The 22,167-nt window shown below is 38.0% G+C and overlaps 1 protein-coding gene and 2 long non-coding RNA genes across 5 annotated transcripts in view; 2 read left to right on the forward strand and 1 right to left on the reverse strand.

Annotated features, from left to right (window-relative positions):
- Positions 1 to 22,167, reverse strand: part of LOC132905506 (actin-binding protein WASF3) — a 35,369-nt gene that overhangs the window by 5,569 nt on the left and 7,633 nt on the right. For 2 of the 3 annotated variants that reach the window (XM_060956863.1, XM_060956862.1), the window contains exons 2-5: positions 1,748 to 2,075; positions 1,346 to 1,499; positions 565 to 679; positions 248 to 280 (exon numbers count right to left, since the gene is read on the reverse strand). In XM_060956863.1, coding sequence (XP_060812846.1) covers positions 248 to 280; positions 565 to 679; positions 1,346 to 1,499; positions 1,748 to 2,021 — 576 coding nt within the window. In that variant the 5' untranslated portion in view covers positions 2,022 to 2,075. The remainder of the gene's footprint in view (positions 1 to 247; positions 281 to 564; positions 680 to 1,345; positions 1,500 to 1,747; positions 2,076 to 22,167) is intronic. The other variant, XM_060956864.1, reaches the window with a different exon arrangement.
- On the forward strand, positions 7,665 to 18,546 carry LOC132904860 (uncharacterized). The gene is made up of 3 exons (XR_009657679.1): positions 7,665 to 8,422; positions 15,079 to 15,463; positions 17,660 to 18,546. It is a non-coding gene; the product is annotated as an uncharacterized LOC132904860 (long non-coding RNA).
- On the forward strand, positions 19,703 to 21,944 carry LOC132905108 (uncharacterized). The gene is made up of 3 exons (XR_009657738.1): positions 19,703 to 20,060; positions 20,230 to 20,527; positions 20,605 to 21,944. It is a non-coding gene; the product is annotated as an uncharacterized LOC132905108 (long non-coding RNA).

The following is a 22,167-nucleotide window of genomic DNA, read 5'->3' on the forward strand; positions in this document are numbered from 1 at the left end:
TTTGCCAAGGACGAACATTACAGAACGTGTTTGGTTTGATGTCATTGGCTAATCCTAGCAATGTAAACTACAAACTTTCAAAGCGAGCATCTATCAGCGCAATCTCTATCAGCGCAAAAAGGTCGGTTAATGAAAATCCACAAAGAAGTGAGCTTTATTATGTATGAGTGAGTGGTTGGCGATCGATAATTCATTAGAACTGGATAAGGGTAATAAAAAACTACAAAGATCCAAACCATCGACTTGCCTCTCTGAACGGTTCGGCATATTCAGACTCGGTCTATAACGAAGGGGACATTTTCAATCGTTAGAATCGCATGTATGTTAGCATATAAAAGTAGAAAAAAAAACTATTGTATCGTGTTACAGCGCACCTCGAAAAGTGTTAGTTAATCACATGTGCATAATATATCTTGATTATATTTTCCATAAATACTAAAAGAATAACATAATTCAAGAACAGTCTTATCCTGTGTCTAAGAACAAAAAAAAAAAATAAATAAAGGAGAAAATCGAGGTGCACGTATATATAACAAAGTGGAAAGGAGACAAAAATTTTCTTACCTTTTTCCCTCGATCGTGTAATTTCTTTTCCGTATCCTTGAGCATTTCCTGACTCCAGAGATCGAAGAAATAATTCGGATCTGTGTAAAATTTCAGTCCATCCTTACCGTCCTCTCTAAAATCGACATAAAATTTTATTCATTTGTATTTCATCTTTTATCTATTGTACAAATTACGTTTGCATTATTTAAAAAACTAATATTTTACACAAGAATCTGAAGCTCTAATATCGTAATAGGTAAATTTTTTGCGCACATTTCAAGATGTTTTGTATTTTTTCTACTTACACGGTACCTGCTAAATAAGATAACCAATTAGTTTTGTTTCACTAAATAAACAACATAAAAGATATAACTTAGAAAAAACGAAGCTGGCACCCCGCTGGGGGTAGCCACCCACATGCTATATTTATTTTTATTTTATTTTTTTTTTCACCAATGAGATATAACACTTTACCAAATGTCCATAAGGACAAATTGTAAAAAACCAAAATAAAATAAAAAAAAAAAACTAAATAAACAAGACAATCAGATATCTTTCTTAGCAATAACAATAAATTTTTCTCCCTATAAGAAGATAATAGGAGTTTTTAATATTTTTTGGAAGCTTTTATGTTTTAATAGTTTCTAATATTTTTAATTAAACTTAATAAACTTCAAATTGGATCTCAAATAATACCGGAAATTGTGTTTGATAAAAATTACTTCAAATTATAATTATAAAAAATTATAATTATATAATATAAAACTATATACTAATATAGTTAAAAAGACTGAAGTACCTATAAACATTAAGTTTATCAAGAGGCGGTGGTGTGTCACATTGATGATAAGTTTCTAACATCGCCGTTGGCATGGTGTCTCTGGAAACAACTTGTTGGTCGAACACCACTGAACTCTTGAACGCTTTCCTCATGTGTATATCTTGTAACGATACTGGAACGAAAAAATATAACGATAATGCATTTTGCAAATTTACAACAAATATGCAATAATAAATTTCTTACACTGTTTTTCCTTTTCTATTTTTTTTTTTTACACAACACGCCTATATACCGCGTCTTTTAAAGAAAAATGATATATCTATGTAAATGTATTTTATTCTATGCTTGGATCACGTCGTTCCTAATACGGTGTTAAAGGATTAATCATAGACTGCCTAATTAATCAGGTAATTAACGAACCTTCTTCGACATTACTGTCAAGCTGAGTAACTTTCACAGCTAGTCGATCTATCCTGGCCTGCAAGGAGTTGGCCCTATCACTCAAGCCATGAGCCTCCCTCGCGAGCTCACCGAACAGATCCTCGGCGTGCCTGGACAGACTAGACAATTGCCTGATCGTGTTGGCCAGCGTGCCATTCGTTACAGCTTCTAACTCCGAGGGCAGAGGAAAATTCTCGGGAATGGTACCGCGTGCGACGAGCACCGGTTCCACCAGTCGCTTTGGAAGCGGCATTTTCTTTTCAGATGCCTTTTACTCTTCAAAGATCACTCACCGCTTTCTAGAGACCTGCAACAATCACACATTTCAATAACTATGTATATTATTTATAGTTGGCGCAAAGAAAAATATTCCTCTTTCATATTTCCTATCCGAAATCGTAGTATTCAGTTTAGAACTAGTACTAAAACAAGAAAAGATGTAATAAAGATATAACAATGTAGTCGATAGATTCTTCGATTCATCGAAGGAGCACAAATGTTTGTATCGCGTCAAGAAGAAACGCGCGGATGGTCGTGGTTTCGATTCGTGGAACAGTCGGAACGAGCCGGGAAGTAATTTGCAACGGAGTAGGCTCGAGTGCAAAGACGACACTCGACGCTCTTTGCGCGCGAACACATCCTCTCTGCAGGTATCGAAAGTCGTTAGCGGAATGAATATTCGATCTTTCTGGGGTTGCACATTAGTGCAACCCATCTAACGCGCTCGCCCAACTTGATCTTTTCATTTTGCGAACCCGGACACCGATCGAACGACGCCGATATCGGCGACGGAACGTGCTTCGATTAATTGAAACACGAGTTAATTGAAATGCTAATGATTCTGAAATCTTGTCGGAAAGTTCGTAATTAAGCACACTATGTGCACCGGTGATATTTTCGTGTAAACGTTACGGTCAAAGTCGTTAATTTCGCGTTAAATTACCCTTGACCGAGACGACGCGGAAATACCGAGTGAACGGTGTACGAAAATTCCGTTTCCTTTTTCCTCCTTTTGCTTTTTCTTCGTTTCTTCTTCTTCTTCTTCTTCTTCTTCTTCTCCTTCTTTTTAGGAGGAAGACGACATACGAGCAGATCGTTACAAACGATCGAAAGAGACATTTATCATGAGTTGGATGAGTAATGGAATTGTTATTGCAGGAAGTCGTTCTCGTTCCCAGCTGACCACGAGATGTGTTTTACTTTGCTATCGTGAACCATGTTTCGTTTGTTGTGTATACAATTAATAAACCGTGCGTACAAAAATTATAGTTGTCCGCATGGATTTTTGCCGAATATGTAGCAGGCACTGTTTTAAGAAATTTGTAAATTTTTTGTACGTCAATCTTGCGAATTAAAGTATCGTGGCATTTTTCGAATCATGTCCAAATCATCCAATTGAAGTGTAACAATCTCTCGTGACCGGTATATGTACCTTCCAATCGACTGAACAAATTCTAACGAGTGCAACGACTGCAGCCTCGCCTTGACTCCTTTCCTTTCCTCGCGTGTTCCCCTCTTCGCTATCCCATTGGCCCCGATTAACTTGCCCCGGTTGTTGCCTCTTATCGTTCGCTGCAACTCTCTCAGGGTCAACACGCGACGATAATTAGCAGCTACGAACTGGTCGTGCGTAAGGGGTATTAGCCCTCCGCGCGAACCGTACCAGAAACGGTGAGAAACTCGCTGCGTAAATAACGTATTAGACAACACGTGAGCGTACAACAGATATCTCAGAGATAGAACGCCCGCTTCCTTTTTTCTTTCTCTATAACATGCGATTAAGAGATTAATAGAAAACACGAGGCTGTTATCGAAAGCAAAAATGTTCCATCGTACGCGCTGTTTCCGATATGACGCGGCGGGTAAGATATTGCTTCGAACAAACGATGTTTTAATACTTTTAGCTTTTCGTAGCGTTTGTTCCTCTTGTTTCTTAAAATTTAGATTCTGTCTAGAGCGGCTTTGAAATATCTGGCAGGGTCAATGATACGATCATGGCCAAACGAGGATAGCGATGGATGTACCGTTATTCTTCCATTGATTCTTAATTCGCAATTTAGTAAGCATAAGTCACACGTTTAACACCTAGATTCACTGGATGTTGGTTTAGCTGTGGAAAAGATATGACCGTTGTTTCTCAAATCAAACCGACTTCCAACTTTGAAGGATACTTCTGATTGCAGTACATTCTACATTTCTGACAAGCAAAATCATTAATTTTTGCAATGGCACTTTTACGAAGTACCTACTTTTAATTAAGAGGGACACGGGAAAACTCGGTTTTATTCACCCCTCGTTAAAAGTCCCTGTACTAACTCTTTGTATCACTTATGAATGTGTAACTGAATAAAAGCCTCGGGTGGCGCAATGTAGGGTTGGCCAAGCCCTTCTTTTGCTTTCTGATCCCTTTGTTTTTAGAGATCGTTGCTCGGATACGTTAGACGGAATACTATAACGTCGAGGTTGCTTTAACGATATCCCTTTATCCCTGCGGACTTTCGCTTATCCATGTTCATCTAAGTTTTAATCTAAGACGGTTAAATACGTGCCTTTTTTTGTAGTTCGTGATAGAGAGAGAGAAGATCTAATTATAAAATAAATACGTCACGGTATCTACATGAGTATTTTGTAAAACATTACATTTTTTTAAACGCGCCCTGCATGTAGTATATTATCCTCGTTTCCACTTGACGTGGAAAGTGTAAGCGTTCGTGCGAACGGATCAACAGAAGTATCGTTACTAAGGTTTATGAAACCTTTCGAAAGAAGTCGTGTCGACATGTGGGCCGACATTTACGCCGTACAATTGTATATTATCTGCCGCGAAGAAATAGAAAGTCGCTTGCAATGATTTCTTCTGCTCGAGGTTTCTGTTACGTTCATTTGACTTCGTGTGTTGGGTAAAGGTTAGACAAGACACAGACAGAAATTTCACACATGACTCCTCTAACTTTATTACATCCATCGAATTATTTATAAGCTCATCGTATCAAAAGGGAAAGCTAAATTTGGGCAAGTTTTTAAAAAATTGTTATCTGCAAATTTAAAAACTTGTCTACTCTTTGTCTACAGAAAATATCGCGTACACCTGAGTACACCTCGTGGTGTGAGGTTTTAAATTAATAAAGGTTTAGTGAAAAAAACTTTTCCTTTCTTCTAGATTATCCAAATCGCGATAAAAAAGCGTGCAAAATGCTAATTAAATATTATGCGATAAATGTTGCATTTGCATGAACAGGTTGAAACAAAGAATATATCTATGCGCTATCGCGAATACGTTATAATTACATCGCATAGAAACCAGTTCTTACTCCGCCTTATCCGTTTTTCACTAGTCCGCAGATTAATCTCGAGATTTTAACGTTCATCGATCCACCCACCCATGCGAGCCTGCTCGCTTGCAACGTACGTATTAAATCGTACGTTTCCCCGATTTCCATCTAAGAAAAGTCTCATCCAATGCTGTTGTACCAGCAAAGTAAATAAATTAAAGTAAATAAATGGTTTCCTTCGCTCGGTAATGAGCTTTGTATGAGTTGAAATATTCGCCGTATTACCACCATTTATCGTTTCAATCTACCGTTGAAAACCAACAATTTACCTGTTTCGCGTTTTGTGTTTTGTATCGCGGTAAGAATTTCTGTCCTGGCCAATCAACTTTGAAACTTCTTCCGACCATGTTCTGTTTATCGACCTTATCGTTCTATGAAGCAATAACATAGTATCATAATCTTCATTGTGTATATTATCAACCTATTAATCCTATAAACGTGTTCTTCTTTCTAGTCAGATCGTCGAACATTACACTAAAATCCGGAACACAATGGAACAACGATTCCAGTGGAATAGACTATACTAGATTATACGAGCATAACATGAGTCACCTAAACCACGTTCAACCTTCCAGCCCTGTAGATCTGCACTTTATACACGCTCCTACGCATTCGATGCCAAGTAGTGATTTACTGATTCAGCACGAGCTTAGGCGAGAGCGGGACGACACCAGCACCGTTACCAGCAGCGACCGATACATAGTACGGCGACGTTTTCCGTCGAAAACGAATCACGTTCTCATCGATCCACATATAACGAGTATACCAGCGCGGGAAACGCGTCATTAAGGATTCCACGGGTAATTGCCTAACGACTCTGTCACGGCTGATTCTATAGAATTTCCCGCTTCAAAACACTGAAACATAGTGCGTTTCGTGGTCGAAGAAAGTGAATTATTTGCATAAAGTTTGTGGTAAATTACTGTAGTTTGTACGATAAGCGAAATTAACATTACGTTACTTGGCTTTTTTACTTCTTCCTGTTTGAAATTTATTAAGGGATTTCAATAATATGTACATGACGATAGTATTTGCGATAGTATTTATTATGCGTAAATTTACGAAATTTGTTAACTGTAGGAAAACACAATTGAGTTGAAAATAACTTAAAGAACGTAATCTAAAGTTTCTTTTATGCTTTACAAATTTAAATTATAGTCTCAACTTTTAGCAGACATAAAGTCACATTTTCAGAAATTTTGTTCTACATTTTTGACTTGTCCATTTTACGAAACATTGTTCCCTTTCTAATCGCATCATCAATAACAGGCCATCCTATATGTAAGAACCTTAAGTTAGGAGGATCTTTCTATTCGTCATAGTATGGAGATTTGTTCATTCAACGACCGCTGAATGAAGCTTTGAGCCAGTACTCGTGATCGTCTTGCGTAAATCGAGCAACATTTAAAGGTCACTATTACGCTCGTCTAAGCTACTACACTCTTTAGCCAGAGTACTGGTTACAGAGAATTCATCTTTTTCCTCTGGTTACTTTATGAAACACGTCAACCGGCATTATCGAAGGATTATGTTTCTAAATGATTTTAGAGAACGAGAATATCGGAAATTTTCCATCAAGTTGCATAGTCACACTTTTACGTTTGCATCATTGTGTACGCAACTTATCTCTGACATTAACAGTCATGATAAGTACAGACCTCTTCAATCTGGATCTAAATTCCAAACTTATCGCTGATTTTGTCTTTATGATCTTTAGTATACGAATCATATCATTAAATCAATCTGTTAGAAGAATTAATATTACGAAAAATGATTGCACGTGGTCTATTCGACAAGTTTTGAGATTACTTGCTTTATCGTATTAGATACACGAATAAAGCTTAAAATACACACGATGCTACTTTATACTCTAAAAATACCATGCGTAAATAGTATTGCGACGTAAAGCCAACTCGTTGCGTACAGCAGGGTAACATTTCACAGAACGTCGAACGAGCAACATCCCATTAACCCGTCAACATCGACGAGGCAACCGCAAGCAATAACTGCAAACTTCATTCTAATTTACTTAACGCGCATTAGCAAGTGGCGACGACTCGTTCGTCGAATAATCGTGTCCACGCTTGGTCCGATCCATTCTGGCTTGCACGTGTGCTCATACGAAAAGCAAACCTGCACATGCTGTCCATATGCTTGAACAGACACGCGTGTAAAAGAGTACATACGTTTTGTAAATGCACCCGTTTTCGACACAACGGCGATGTAATGCTCTTACGAGCGCACTCTCGCTTCTGCAGTTCGCATTCGTCTATGCACATTGTACATCCGCTCATATCGATCGGCAATGGATTTACCGTCCTGGATATACCGTTACAATTATTGACGATCAGTATGGGTGCACTTGAACAGTGTCTGATGCACGAGATATTCATCATGAGTCGATAAATATCGTTATCTAAAATAACTCACCTTCCCTGTTGGCTGTAGCAAAGAATATTTTAGATCAAATATCATATTATTCAATGTATCATATCTTGCTGCTAATTCGAAACTTCAAAAAGCGACGAATTCTCTTCTTCTCACTTACGAAATTCGCGAAGCTAGTCCACGTATCGAACATATCAAGAAAGCAAAATTTCATAGCGAAGATAAGTAACGGGGCGACGTATTGAGATGGGACGCCTCGAATCCGTTTGCGAGAGCGTTTCACAAGGTGTTTGCTCGCTCGGCGACGGTTGGGTATACGACAAATAGCAGCGCGACTCAATTATTCGAGGAAGAAGGTGACACGACAGAAGCTTGAGGAATGCCAGTCGAAGCGGGGAAGCGAGGAACTTCAAACGTGTGTGCGCATATGTACCAACGATATCCTCGTGAATTCGATTCGAGGCACGCGTATTGACTGGCTGATATTGCAAAATCGCTGCACGTTACTTATTAGCATAAACTCTTTGTTGCCTATGACGCCGATTTACCGGACGCATCTTCTCGTCCCTCGTTACGCATCGATTACATTATGTTATCGTTCGATTTTCCCAGGAAGATTTATCGACTATTCGTGCTCGAATATTCGATGTAAAACTACACTAAAAATTTCAATTCATGATCAGAAACATTCGAAGACAATGGGATTAACTAGCGGAACATTGCATCCTGGAGAGTAGCAATGGACAAGTAGCGCGTTCGCAAGTTGATGCAGTTGCACGACCTAAATTTCCTGTTCGTTAAATATTTCACGTTGCAGTGGTGACCGTGTATATACGAAAGGCGATAGTCGATGAAAAGCAGATCCGCTTTTCTTGGCGTTAACGTGCCAACGATCCACCTTGTTTGTCGATAGCGTTGCTCTACCGTGATCAGGGTAAGATAACACATTTCTGACGTTTACAGAAGTCCCTCGACGCGTGACTACTATCTACTAACATTTCGTCAGACATATTTACGAGGTGTATACCGTACTACTGACTTCAGAAATTATATACCCATTCGTGATACTATCTGAAATATTTCATTCCTTGAAACGAAATAACTAGAATAATTCTGCAACAAACAACTTGATGTTGATCTTCTAAACAGATTTACGCTCAAAAAGAATACGTTTATAGACAATGTGTTCCTCGTTTGGTTCATATTTTTATTAATGTTTGAATAAATTCGTGAAGTAATTTTACGCAGTACGTTCTATATTTTATTTGTTTTCCTCTGTTTTCTACTTTTCCTGTATTACAGTAGTTCCAGTCGGTATTTCTACGATGTTTCGATCAATATTACAAGCAGTGACTTTATCGCAAGATGTGAGAAGTGTGAAAAAAGCTTTATTATGACGTGCGCCAGACCCGTTCCCAATTCCTAGCACTGACAGCTCTACGTGCCGATGCTATTTGCGCTTGTTCGAAATAATGTTCTCCGGTGGTAACTGGTCACGCGAACAGGCAACGAAAGGTTTCTTCTTACCATGGAAGACATGGATCTGCAGAATATTAATAGGTGCTGTTTACAATTCTTCGTAATGTAAAATATAATAGTCGTAATAGTAATGCAAGATATATTGTAAATTATATGAAAAATACTATGCATTATTAAGAACTGAAATTATTTTATATTTGTATACTAACAATTACGAGTAAATAATGACTACGTTCTTAAGAAAGAAAGCTATTTGCTTTTCTTCGAGCACGAAAACTACATTAATTGAAAAGATCCGTAATGCCAACTGTACACGAACCAATTTCAAAATTCTATTCATCAATAGCATCCAAGAAATGTTATATAAGGGAAAGTAGGTTACGCCAAATTATCCAGTAAAGTAATCCACCTTGATCAAAACTGCCGCACTGTGTATATATTGTACGTTTGCTATGTTTAGTTGGAAAAAAGGAATTAAACAGAATCGTATCGTTAAATTTATTAAGCTTATGATCTAATAAATGTACTAACAATGGATAATCACATATTTAAGAATACTTATGTTTAAAACTTGTAAACAAGGTATTTGTCCATTTTACATAAAAATAAATTTTATGCAACGAAAGAAAACCTATCGAATAAAAAGCAACCATTCCCATGTTATATAGTAATATAGTATAGATAATATTAGCGCCATCGTATTATTGTGCATGTCGATGAACTACATGAAGGTAGTTTCTCGTTATATTCGGGTCACCAATAAAGGAAGGATATGAGTCGTTGAGGTTACCAACGACAGGTTGAATAAATTATACTGATCATTATGCGTCAGAAGAGCGACGTGCAGATCGTTCAATGAAGTATTCACACATTTCACTTGTATGTATATTCCCGCGAAGATGAAAGGATCGTGAAAACTTCCTGTTTCTTCTTAGACAAAGCAAAACTTACTTTTTAATCATCCGTAACAAAATTTTGATTTTCCTGTAAAAACAAAAACTACAATTCATCGCAATTTTTCCTTCCTCAAAATTAAACGGCATTTAGTTATAGTTCATTTTTATTATACTTTATCTTTGGTTTTTATATTTTCTGAATTAACTTTTCCCTTCTCTACCTACTTAGATGTCTCCTGTTGCCAGAGAACATTTTTTAGCAGCAAATAATTTCGAGAGCTATTTACTGAAGTACTGAAGATCTTGGACTGAAAGTCAAATATTTGAATTTTGAAAAACTATGAGGACCACGCTAACAAACAATTTCGTTATACCGATGATCTTTCACTCTTCGTGTTGCAAGTTCATTATCTTGGACTCCTATGCTTACGCTAAGTGAAAGTCACCTCGCAGAAACATCTGTACTCGGGTTAGTGCACCAAGAAGATGTTTGAAGTGCATGGCTGCCCTTGAGAACACCAGGTTCTCATTAGCGGTATTTACTCCATTACCAAACGAAAACTTAATTGAATTGAACGCTCAAGCAGCACGTGACTTCTCGACGAACACGAAATTACATTAACTTTTTTAAAATTCCTTTTTTTTTATTTAATTAATAAATGCGCTCAATTAAATAATACGTTTTATTTAATTAATAAAAACAGATGCTTGTATCTTAGTAAACGTAAGTTGCTTATATAGTTCGGCTGTAACGAAAAATGAGCTCGAATATATTTAAAAATAGGATAATTCAATGATAAGTAAATAAAATAAAATTGAAAAGAGTAAAAACACATGGATATCTGGTTCCCATGTCACATGGTGTTATATAGGATAACGTCACATTAATGTCAGGTGAACTTTGCTGCTACTAACTATTCGTCCCTAAGCAATAATTACTGTATACGTGAGTGTAGGTCACTCGTTGAAATTTTTTCCTACTGCAGCAGCTCTTTAATTATAATCCGTCGTGAAATAGCTTTTTAAGAATGTCGTACACATACCTTGATGTTTAATTACTTTCGCGTGGAGTTTTCGAGTAATGCTGTTCAAAGTAAGCAGCTAATGAATTAGAGTTTATGAACTAAAAGATAGGAGAGTTTCCTAATAAAAAAATATATTATTAGATAGTTTTTGAAAAACTGCAAAAATTGAAGTCACTGTCCTACGTAATTAATTACACAAAATGTATAAATTATATTAAATGTATAACATTCTGTAAGAATAAAGAGTATACATCATCTACAAAAGTAAACAAGAGAATAAACCAATTTTGTTACAAAATATTATCCTAATAAAAGGAATTCAATTACTATTTTTAATAGCACACTTCTTTATTTATAGTTTTAAAGCTAACATCAGCTGCAACCGTTTCACCGATAACTCAAGAACGATACAATTTTTCAGTCGATCAATGTCCAAGTTTCACGGGCAGGAAATAGGACTAAAGATATTTTCGTCCACCCTCGGCACACGTTAAATTGGTAGAAACGGGTATTGGGGTGTAATGCGTTCGTTCTCTCGATAACGGGACTAGCTACCCCTCTTGCAATAAAAGGGGAGCGAATGACGTCATACGCGTATTCAGGGATCCCACTGGCTAGTAATTGTTCGTCTGTGTTTGCTGTACTTGCTCACGCCCACAATGGACATACACAGAAATCATTCGATTATGTTACACGTGCGTTTATGCCTCCGTTTTATAAATAGCAACATATACAGAGGAACGGTATGACGAGTCGAATAAGAAACTTGAGTAACGCAGAAATAAAAGAACATAATGTTCCTGCAGCACTTTTCGTTGTTCATGTAGAAACACCACGTTTCCGCCGATAAAAAGACTTAGGATCTGGTAATTCGTGAAAAGACCATTTAGAAATTACAAAATATTTCACGCAAGCTAATTTTTATGTATTGGTTAACGTTATGTGCTATTCAAATAATCGAAGTTTCTTTAAATGGTATTCCTTTAACACGTTCGTCGCCCAGCGTGATTCGGCTAAGTTTCCTGCGGGACCCAAATCCGACCGCCGGTACGCAGAATGTAAATAGAGCGACAAGCAGGAATTCATCGTTTATCACCTTCGATTCATTGTTTATCGTCTTCGATTGATTGTAAAGAAAGGTTATTTATTTCTGAAATGGAGAAAACGAAAGCTTTCCAGTTGGAGTATTCCGAGGGCTTTCATGGCAGATATCTCAGATTTTTCATTTAGTCGATAAGCATACTTGTGAGACGTACATCGGTGATTTTTTCATCCTCAAAATGTTCAATAAACAGCGTGAATCAGTAACGTGAATTAAAAAGTGAGCAGAGTAGCGATGACGGAGTCTATAACTATTGTTCGAAGTGTCCAAAATCACCCCAAATGTGTTTGGAATGTTTTAACGAATACCACGCGATATAGAATAACGTAATATATTATCCAGAATATAAATTAATAAAAAGTATGATATAATGTGTTTTTAATATTTTTATGTTGTATATCCTATACATAATATCGTATATTTAATTAACTCGAACAAGAAGAGCGTCACCATACTTTGGCGACGAACGTGTTAAACCTCCCTTAGACTTCGAAACACGTATGAAAAAGACATCACGACTATAGTATCGAAGGAGGCAAGTGTTTCTTTACCGTTTGAGGTGTGCCGTTTGTCGGCTACAATATTGGTAAAACTGGTTGGTAAATTGGATCGAGAACCGGGTGGTCGAATAAGCGTGAAACGGTTTCCCGTCTGATCGTGAGTCACTGTATGTGCCAACCCAAACCGTGCTTTACTGCTCGACAGAATCGAATCAGCCTATTTCGTGTCCCTTGCATTTCGCCTACTCTGCTAACACCCTTATCGATCGAATCTACGCCAACGAAAACAAGTTTTTCTTGTACGCTCATATTTCAATTTTCATAAAGCCCGCTTCTGGATTATTACAAAGGAGTGACTAATGGCTATCGATAAATTGACTTCAGTTCTTGTTTTCACTGAAAGCTGCTGCGTGTACTCTCCTTTTAAACACTGAAAAATCCCACATGATCACGAATGTATTGGAAGGCACTCGATTTCTTCCGTAAATGTCGCGCTACCTCAAACTCTCAATCTATTCTATGGAGTCTAATTCATTATTTGAGTTAACATACATTTTACGCATTAAGAAATAGCGAATTTCTATAATTTTTACAAGAACATTATCGAAACTTTGAATTCCGCCCTTACAATAATCCAAAGAATTGACCAGGGCAAGACAGGCATTCGAGTGCTCGAAGCCCCAACACGACCCTACGATTGTACTTCGTTTACCTTCACTAATCTCCTGGTTAAGCGAGCCTGACTCGTGCGAGAACGTTTCCGGTTTGCCTCGGATAACGTATACCAAACGTGCACGCAAAACCCACGTTTCTAGAAAATCCAATGCGGAGGTGGCTACCTGTATCCTATCCAAATCGACGCGGTTAATCGAGAGGAACAAATGTCACCAACCGGTTATCGTTTGGTTAACCTTGCTATCACCTCGGTACACACGGAAAGACGTGTCTATCTCGTTCACCGAGCTAATGCGGTTTTGGATCTCTACAGTTGGTCGTTATGTGCTCCGAGTAACGTTATACGGGAAAATAAATCACGTTTTCTCTTTTTCCTTGTCAATGGTCTTTGACGCGTACTCGATGGTTTTGAGCGATGGGATAGTTTTCTGTTGGAAATGTACAAAATGCCGTGAAAATGAAATATTTAAGGTTTCAAAAATATCTGTGGAATCATAATATTTTAAGTAATTAAAATATCACATAACCAAAAAGCATGCACTGATTATAATTTGCGGTAATACAACGTATTGCGGTATAGCACATTTCCGTTGTTCTGTCCTATATATCTGTATATGACAGGAGCCTAACTATTCCTAGTTTAATTTTTATCAAAATGATTTATTTAAACGAGATACAAGAGTCAAGCTAAACTCATACGTTTCCTTCTTTTACAAAATATTTTGAATTGAATTTACTTTCAAACTAGCGGCAATATCTAAATTTATCGTACGTTAAATTCATTTAATAAACGCCGCATATAGGTCACGGTATGTTATAATGCATGATATTTCTAAAAGGACTCGAGTGAGGCCTGTGTATAAACATACATGCCTACATGTTTTGACGTCAGATAATCAATACAATAACGATCGCATAAAAGCACTCACTCATATTGGTATTGACATAATATCGCGGGCAAAGCAATAGACAGAAAACTCTCACCACAGCGTAACAGGTACAGATAGTTGTTTCCGCTTTCGGTATTTTAATAATAGAAAATTTACTTTAGCCTCGAGAAACGATAACATAAAATTCACTGATCTAATCCTGCTCGATCAAAGCGTGATTTTTTATCGTTGAAAGGTTTTTCAAATGTAACAAGAACATGGAGGAATAAACGTTAATACGTAGGTATCGTTTTCGTTTATTAAAATGAAAATTAAATTATTGAAAAACTAAAATGAAAATTGGAAGATGGTAGTAGAATTAAAATAACCACTAATATTCAAACATCTTTTACCGTAATAAAAGAAAAATGATAGTGTTAACGTTATTGTCAACGGAGGTTTTAATGCAAAATTCGATTCAGTTAAAGTAAGCAGAGCTAATAAACAGTTATTCGTATACGCACGACCTGCTTTCTTACAAAATAACGCAAAAGTGCAAACGACCTATGAGTATATTTAACTTTGTTGAGTAAATACTGTGTCCCCTTTTCAGTGTTGTCAGGTAAGCCGTAGGCATCAACGTATCGCGGGCATGCTGTCCAGACAGAACACCAGCTCTATTAAAAAGGATTGACAAATGTCTTCATAAGTATCGTACTACGATATCGTTAAACAGTAGGGTATTGGCAACTTTTTCACCAATATATGTATATTACTGATCTCTGTGTTTCTTAACGTTGTAGTCACGAACGGAAATTCCATTTTTTTTTCATCGCTATTTTTTTATATACAACAGATTCTATGGTTTTGAAAATTTTAAAGAAATTAAGGTATCTGTAACATTGTCGTAGATTAAGCACCTAATGATGCCTAACTTTTCGCAAGTGTGCATGGCCTCTCGACCGATCCTACCCAACCCTTGTCCGATATTTATAAAACGAAAACTGCACTCAACCATCGACCCAACCACTCATTTTTTTCCAGTGAACCGTGAACAGAATCACTTACAGGAGAGGCAAAGAAGCCAAAAGCGAAACGGTGGATGAAAAAGTGCGAGCGCCGGGAAAGGAAAAGCGAGCATACGTGCGGAGTAACGTCAAAGACGCGAGAAGGGGAGTGACGAGTGGCGAGCAGCATGATGGGATGAAAAAGCCGAAAGGCAGGAACGAAACGGGGAAGGATCCCGGCGGACAGTGGTGCGAGCTATCGGGTAACATTCGTCATGGTGAGTGCGGAGACGTCGACCTCGCAGATACGCCGATCAGACTAGTCCGCAGTCCTTCTCTCGTATAACGACAGAAACCAGCAACCAGCAACCGTCAACCGTCAACCGTCAACTAACCAGCAACGCGTCAACACACTGGAACATGTAAGTGCACGACAAATTTAATCTTCTCGCGAGCCGATCCCCGCTCGGTTCCGCGGCGGAACGCTTCGAGGCCTCGTTTCCGCCGAGAGATTCGTGGCCGGTCGTTGGCCGATGAAAAACATCGTCGACGGGAGAGGCCTGCCACGAACCGAGCGTAATGAAAAAAAAAAAAGAAAAACGGAGAGGGACCATGGAACGGCTCGTAATATCGGCCACTCGCTCTCCAGTCGTTTCATGGCACCGACTATTGCGATTATTGCGTCATCGATGCGGTGGATGCGGTGAATTTGCAATTGCCGACTCATAATCGCTGAATGTTGTTTATCTTGAGTCTCGAGTAGAAATTTAAATATTTGGCAGCATGGACATGAGAGTATACAATCTCATTGCACGCTCCAGTTGAAGTACTAACTTTTTCTAAATCTACGAAATAACAGTTCGTATGTTATTTTAATTTACCTCGACAAACCAACGACGTATCGTCGATTGCGTTTGCGACACAGGTAAGTACAAGATCGTAAAATATAAACCGATAAAGTAAAATCATAGAACCGACAAACCCAATAAATCCATAATACTTTTACGAAGAAAAAAGTAAGAAGATGAAATACATATCATACTTCCCAAAGAGTACATAGGAACTTCCCCTAAACCGCGGAAAGATACTCTTGTTCTGTGCAAAACCACGCCAGGTCAACGACTCTTTAACTGGTACGAAATTAACCCTTTGCAAGAGAGTTCTACCTCCACTCAGGAGTCCTCATAATCGCTTATTTCTAAACCTCAATTTCGTCTCACGGCAAATTATATCAAAGCGAAAGATAGCGTGAGAAAGAGAGAAAGAGGCAGATCCGTTGATCCGTGCAGCAGAACCGTTTCCACGTATATAACTCGATCTATGTTAAGGTGTCCACCCACGATAGCGTGTCTACGACCAACCTGACCGCTTATCGACATCTGTAAGTGCACCTTGAACGAGCACAGCGACGACTTTATCCATCGTACTGATTCAGCACGGCTGGTTATCAATAAATTAACGTGGCGTAAACTTGACGCGTTATCATCGTCACGCCTCTCTCTTTCTCAGTCGAAATCGGCGAATCGTGGGACGGACGTATTGCAACAGTGCGATAACGATAAACGCATCGCAATCACGACTAAAATGCCAATTCGAAGAACGACTACCCACGAATCGCCAATTTATTCAAAAAACTTGTTTATTTAATCAAAAATATTTATTTTTCTTTAATTTAACTTCCTAATCTTTTGCATTTCATCGTAACAAGAAATTCAATCTCTCATAACGCAGAAATAACGTTATAGATTCAATCATCGTATGTTTCCTGCAAAGATTCCCAAAGGGTAAGCGTGAGCCATTTTCATTGCAACTTGAGCAACCTCTACATAGGAGAATGCGAACTAGCAAAACCATTCAGAGAAAAGAGAAAAATTCCTTTAATCACACGTACTCTGCGAGTACAAATTTCTCCGATAGCATATCGATATTACGTCGATTCATCGTTTTAACAGCTGAGCAATCCTCTGGGCTAGTACGTAAGTAATACGTTGCAAATTTAGGTGTAGCGTATCGTGTACACACATGCGTATGTACCTGCGATTTGGTTTAACTCACACGACACCGTTCATTCCTGTCGAGTTGTAATCGAACGTTTTCAGTTCCCGTTTACGCAAAACCATACAAACAACACGCACGCGAATCGTTTCAGCATAAACCACGAATCTGAATGTTCGGTACGTTTCTCGGCGAAAGATGTCCACGTATACATTAATAAAATGTCGTCAGCAAGAACACACGGCTCGAGCGACGCATCTTGCACGCGATATCAAACTTTCCTATAAAGCTTAATCGCGGTTGAAGACCTTCGGCATAATCCAGACGTGGATTAAGGTGCAACCGTACAAGCATATTCTTCACAAAGTACCAGCCATTGGACTTTATTAAAAGCCTTTATTAATGTCAGGTTGTTTGAAAACTCAGTTTTATGATCTGGCCGGATAAAATCCCTAACAAAGGCGCATTATCTCTATGACTGAGGCTTTAGAAGCCACGAATTACTATATCTCATAAGCACGTGCGCTTCCAACATCCCACTAATTCCCCTATTGGAATATCAGGAACCTCAAGTTCTATCACGGTAATTAATTTTCTGTAACCAGAATTTTGTCTGTTAATAGCTTCCTAACCCTTGGAAACGACTTTCGAAGGATTAACATTCTCCTGACCATTCCAGTATAGATTTTCCAGAAGCATAGTTCACAGACAATTTCGCCAACAACCCAACTAGATTTATTGATGTACGAAGTAAAGATATGGGAGATTTTGGAGGGACATGGAATGGTTATGGAAGGAAACAGCTGAATTATGCTACGTAATCGTGCTACATTGTCTCGTACGTAGAACAGAATGAATCACGTTATCGACAAAGGGAAAGTGTTATTAGTCGATTATTACATGGAAGCATTGAGTGAAAATGGTAATGGTAAATGGTAGAGAATGTGAAAATGTCTGATAATCAACTTTGGCGGTCAACTCAAAAATAAGCTGTTTAACTTATTCGAATGCTCGTATCGCATTTTACGAACAAAATGCTCGTATAATATTTAATTGCTCTGCTGAAATAAAAAAATATTAACTTATCGGTGTAGTTTTGAGATAATCAAATAAAAAATTTTAATTTTGAGATTATATTTATAAGGCTTGATTTAATTGTATATTACTCAAACACTTGGTGTTTAGAGTGAAATTATGACAATGTTTAATAACAATTTAGGTTATTCTCTATAATTGTAACCCTGTACTGTATTACTATAATTGTAAAAGTAATATGCATGTTATACAATGTATAGGACGATGAAAACAGGTTACGTTACAGGCTGATAAACTACGCACTATTGGAAATCTATAATGCACCGTCCTGTACGCGCGAAAGCATGTCGAAGCATTGTTGTAATAAAAATAATATGAATTACGATCAGTACTTCTTGCAAACAATTTGTACACGGTTACAAATGAAATAAAGGTTCAATAAAACAATATATCACGTAAGAACATGTAAACAGAAGGCGAGAAAAGAATCTATCATTATCTCTTATCATTTGATTATACACTGTATAATGTGTTCTACCTGATATGAAAAATAACACTGAAGTACCATGTAAATAAAAATTTTTCAAAGTTTCATTAAAAAATTATTCTTAATACAAGACAAAAATAGATAAATAATATTTGTATTATGACTCGATATAGTTCTTTCCAGGCTGAACTTCTTTGAACAATGGATGAAATGTTGTTATTACCAGCTGTTAAAAATATTTACCGATATTTACGTTGGCTGTAAAAAAGCATTAAAACTTCTTTTTCTCTTTTCCTGCTTCGCAAACGCCACGATTTTTCCAACAACTCGAGTCTTTAGAATACTTTTGTGAACAGAAGTGATGTAAGTATCTTTCAACAATGCGACCACGAGAATCGTTGAATACATAAATGCACGTACAGTATTTCCGTATCGCGCGTGCTGATCATAGATAAGCAGTAACGATCAAAAGAAAGATACACTCGCACACCAAGCACGTATACTGTGCACCATGTAGACGCTTCAAGATTACAAAAAAATTGTTTCCATTTACATAAAACGCGTTCGTCCTATTCACGCGACTCAATTAGTTACGTTCTCTTAAATGTCGTCTGACATAAAAACCTGTTCCTCTCGCAATTATCAGCATCGTCTGCCTAGCCAGAATTCTTCCATTCAACGTGCACCAAGGCGTTTCAACTATTACGAGACACTCTGCTCCGCTCGACTGTTTGAATGAACCGCTTCCATTTACCGATCCTCGGCACGAAATCTGTTTCTCACGCGTAATCGCGGCGATTCGCAGCTCGACTCGCGCGGGGCATTAGTCAAATTAATGGAAAAAATCCAGCCAGTTCCCCAGCTAAGCTGATACTCCAAGCGGCGTGTAAAAGCGACGCGAAAGAAAACCGTGTTTTCACATCGAATGTTTCATTCCGTGTAGCGATATTCGCGGGTGCAAGGGAAGAGGCAAGAGAAATGAAAGGGATAACGAGGAGAAGAAAAGGGTGGTTTAAGGATGTTGCAAAAAAGATTTTTCACTGTTCAGAGATTTACGATCTGCGTTGTTTTGTTGCTTCGATCTGGATTTTGTATGCTGAGTAAGGTATTGCATAGGGTGCTTCTTCTTCCTGTATACTAAAAATATACCTGTTTCTGTTGATAACATAAAAATTAAAGAATCGAAGAAATAAATATTTTAAGGTAAAAATAAATTTTTCCTAAAACTCCATCGACTTACCATTTTTAAGAAACTTACATCTTTGGCTCTAAGCGATGTAAAATGGAAAAATTGAATACTTGTCGTGTTTTTCTCTTGCAATCTTCAAATACGTTCATTTGTTCGTCACACGAATCTCACGGTTCTATTCCATCAACGTCTCATACAAGGACAGCGGAAAAGCGAGTAAATTCATCCGACATAAAAATTCTTGAACGGAAGCAAAAAGGAACAGAGAACAAGGATAAAGAAGAATGTTAGCCAAGACGTTGTAAATTCTATGGTAAGATGTGATTATCAGCAAAAGAGAAACATAAAGAACGGTAAAACGCTGGCTTCCAGCCAGGTCAATGCGAAAGTACCACGCAACGTATACGATAGACGGTTGCCTTCGATTGAATCTCGCTATATCTGCATCACTGAACTGCTGATCATACGAACGTGGATTACAGGAGCTGATGTCAGTGCTACGATTGCAGTAACATGTTAGCTACGTAGCCAATATATACGAACGGGAATCGATGAATACAATTCAGGTCATTGGCAATACCATGTTAAAGCGCCTGTCGGACAGGTAACTGCGGACTTTCGATCGAGGAGAAAGCCACAAAATTCTCAGGTATTTCTTCGAACTTGCGTGTATCGATACTCCGTGAGATTTTTAATCTTACGAGCTCGTTAACCAGTTTGTTGGTGACTCACAACACTTTTTACAGCGACGTAATAATTACGGTACTATTTTATCAATTGGTAAGTCGTTATTGTAATGTTATTTTGATATTTTTCATTTAAGAAACTCGTTAACGAGTTTCTTCGCATTCTTTCAGAAGGATCTGTTAGATTCTTGATTTTTACCCGGATCTTTGAACACTGTTGCGAATTACATCGTCTATAGATGTGAAAAAGTTAATTAAAAGGCATCGTTAACGGGAGTGCTTTGAGTTAGCGAGTTCGCGCAGCTTTTATCGTCACTACACCGTCGACGTTGACTATACAGAGTATCGTGTACTCTGGCCAATCATTTACGCCACTTTACAGCTTAAGCTTGAATCAGCAACCAGCAACGGCAGATAGCAATGACACGATGCCATCTAAATTAATCCTTCTTGCGTATAATTAATGTGGAACACTTATACTCTCGAGTATAACACGAGGTCGAGTGCCAATAAAATTGAAAGCGCAAATAAGGCAATGGAGCTATACGTCACGAATCGTTTGCATCTTTTTCTTATAAACGGATACTTTTCATCGACGCATGTTCGACCGCAGCTGCGTTTGTGCGAGTCGCTGATTACATAGGTGCAGATTAACAAAACGTCAAAGGCCAAGCATGCAATATGCACGTGGATAAGCAGATCTTTGTAACGAGACTTCTTAAGAGAGACAGATCGCGTCCAAAGCTCCATTTAAGAATCCACGATACGAAGACCTCGTTGAATTGGCTTGATCGATAAACTAGCTTCCATTCATTAGGTGATCTAAAAAATTTGATCTTAGTACGCGGTTATACGATTAAATTGAATAATTAAGCTGATTTCAACATTTTAAATTGATATTACACGCGTATCGCAAAAGTACGTGCAGACTCGAATCTGAGACATACAGAAATATGTTAATGATTGTAAATTAAACAATTAAATTATTACGTATAGATAAAACGAATGAGATATCAAAGCGGCACCTTGCTTCCTCTAAGGTAACGAAATTGGGCGGTTGCAAGGAAAATTTATGCCTATTATGCAAGATCTTGATGAACTATTTAGGTGCGATGATTAACGACGAGTAATCGTGTGGTATCGGTTCGTAAAGAGAAATCGGAGGAGGGAGGAGAGTTTCTTCCATGCCGGGAGGCATTTGCCTTGATATCAAAATTGGTTTCAATACCTTCAATGCCACCCGGACAAGGCTTGCAAAGGCAAGCAAAGTGACGGGCAATTTACGGCCACTTTTCACTTTCGAGAAATGACGCCGAGTAAACGGATCACTTCACTCTGTTGATTCATGCTTAATGACTTTCAAACTTAATATGCGATTCTCTATTGAACATTACTGTTAAATGCCATATAATATGTAGAACTGATAAAAGTGCTATTAAACCAATTTCACTCTTAAACTTACCTCTTTCACTAGTTAAACACGTGATTAAAAACCGATTAAATAGTCATATACACAATCATTATCAGCCGAGTGCAAATTGAATATTTCACGTACACCACGGTCGTTCGATCGTCATCGTTCTCAACTCGAACGAAGTCGATAACTGCTTGCCAGGGAGCTTCTCCGCTGCTTTACTCAACGTGGAACATACGTAATATTTTTGTACATCGTCCAATGTAGGTAAGTCTAGAGCCGCGACCCAATTTCTCGGATACCATGTGTCTGAAAACGCG

The sequence above is a fragment of the Bombus pascuorum genome, chromosome 3, assembly GCF_905332965.1.
Source record: "Bombus pascuorum chromosome 3, iyBomPasc1.1, whole genome shotgun sequence".
NCBI classification, from domain to species: domain Eukaryota; kingdom Metazoa; phylum Arthropoda; class Insecta; order Hymenoptera; family Apidae; genus Bombus; species Bombus pascuorum.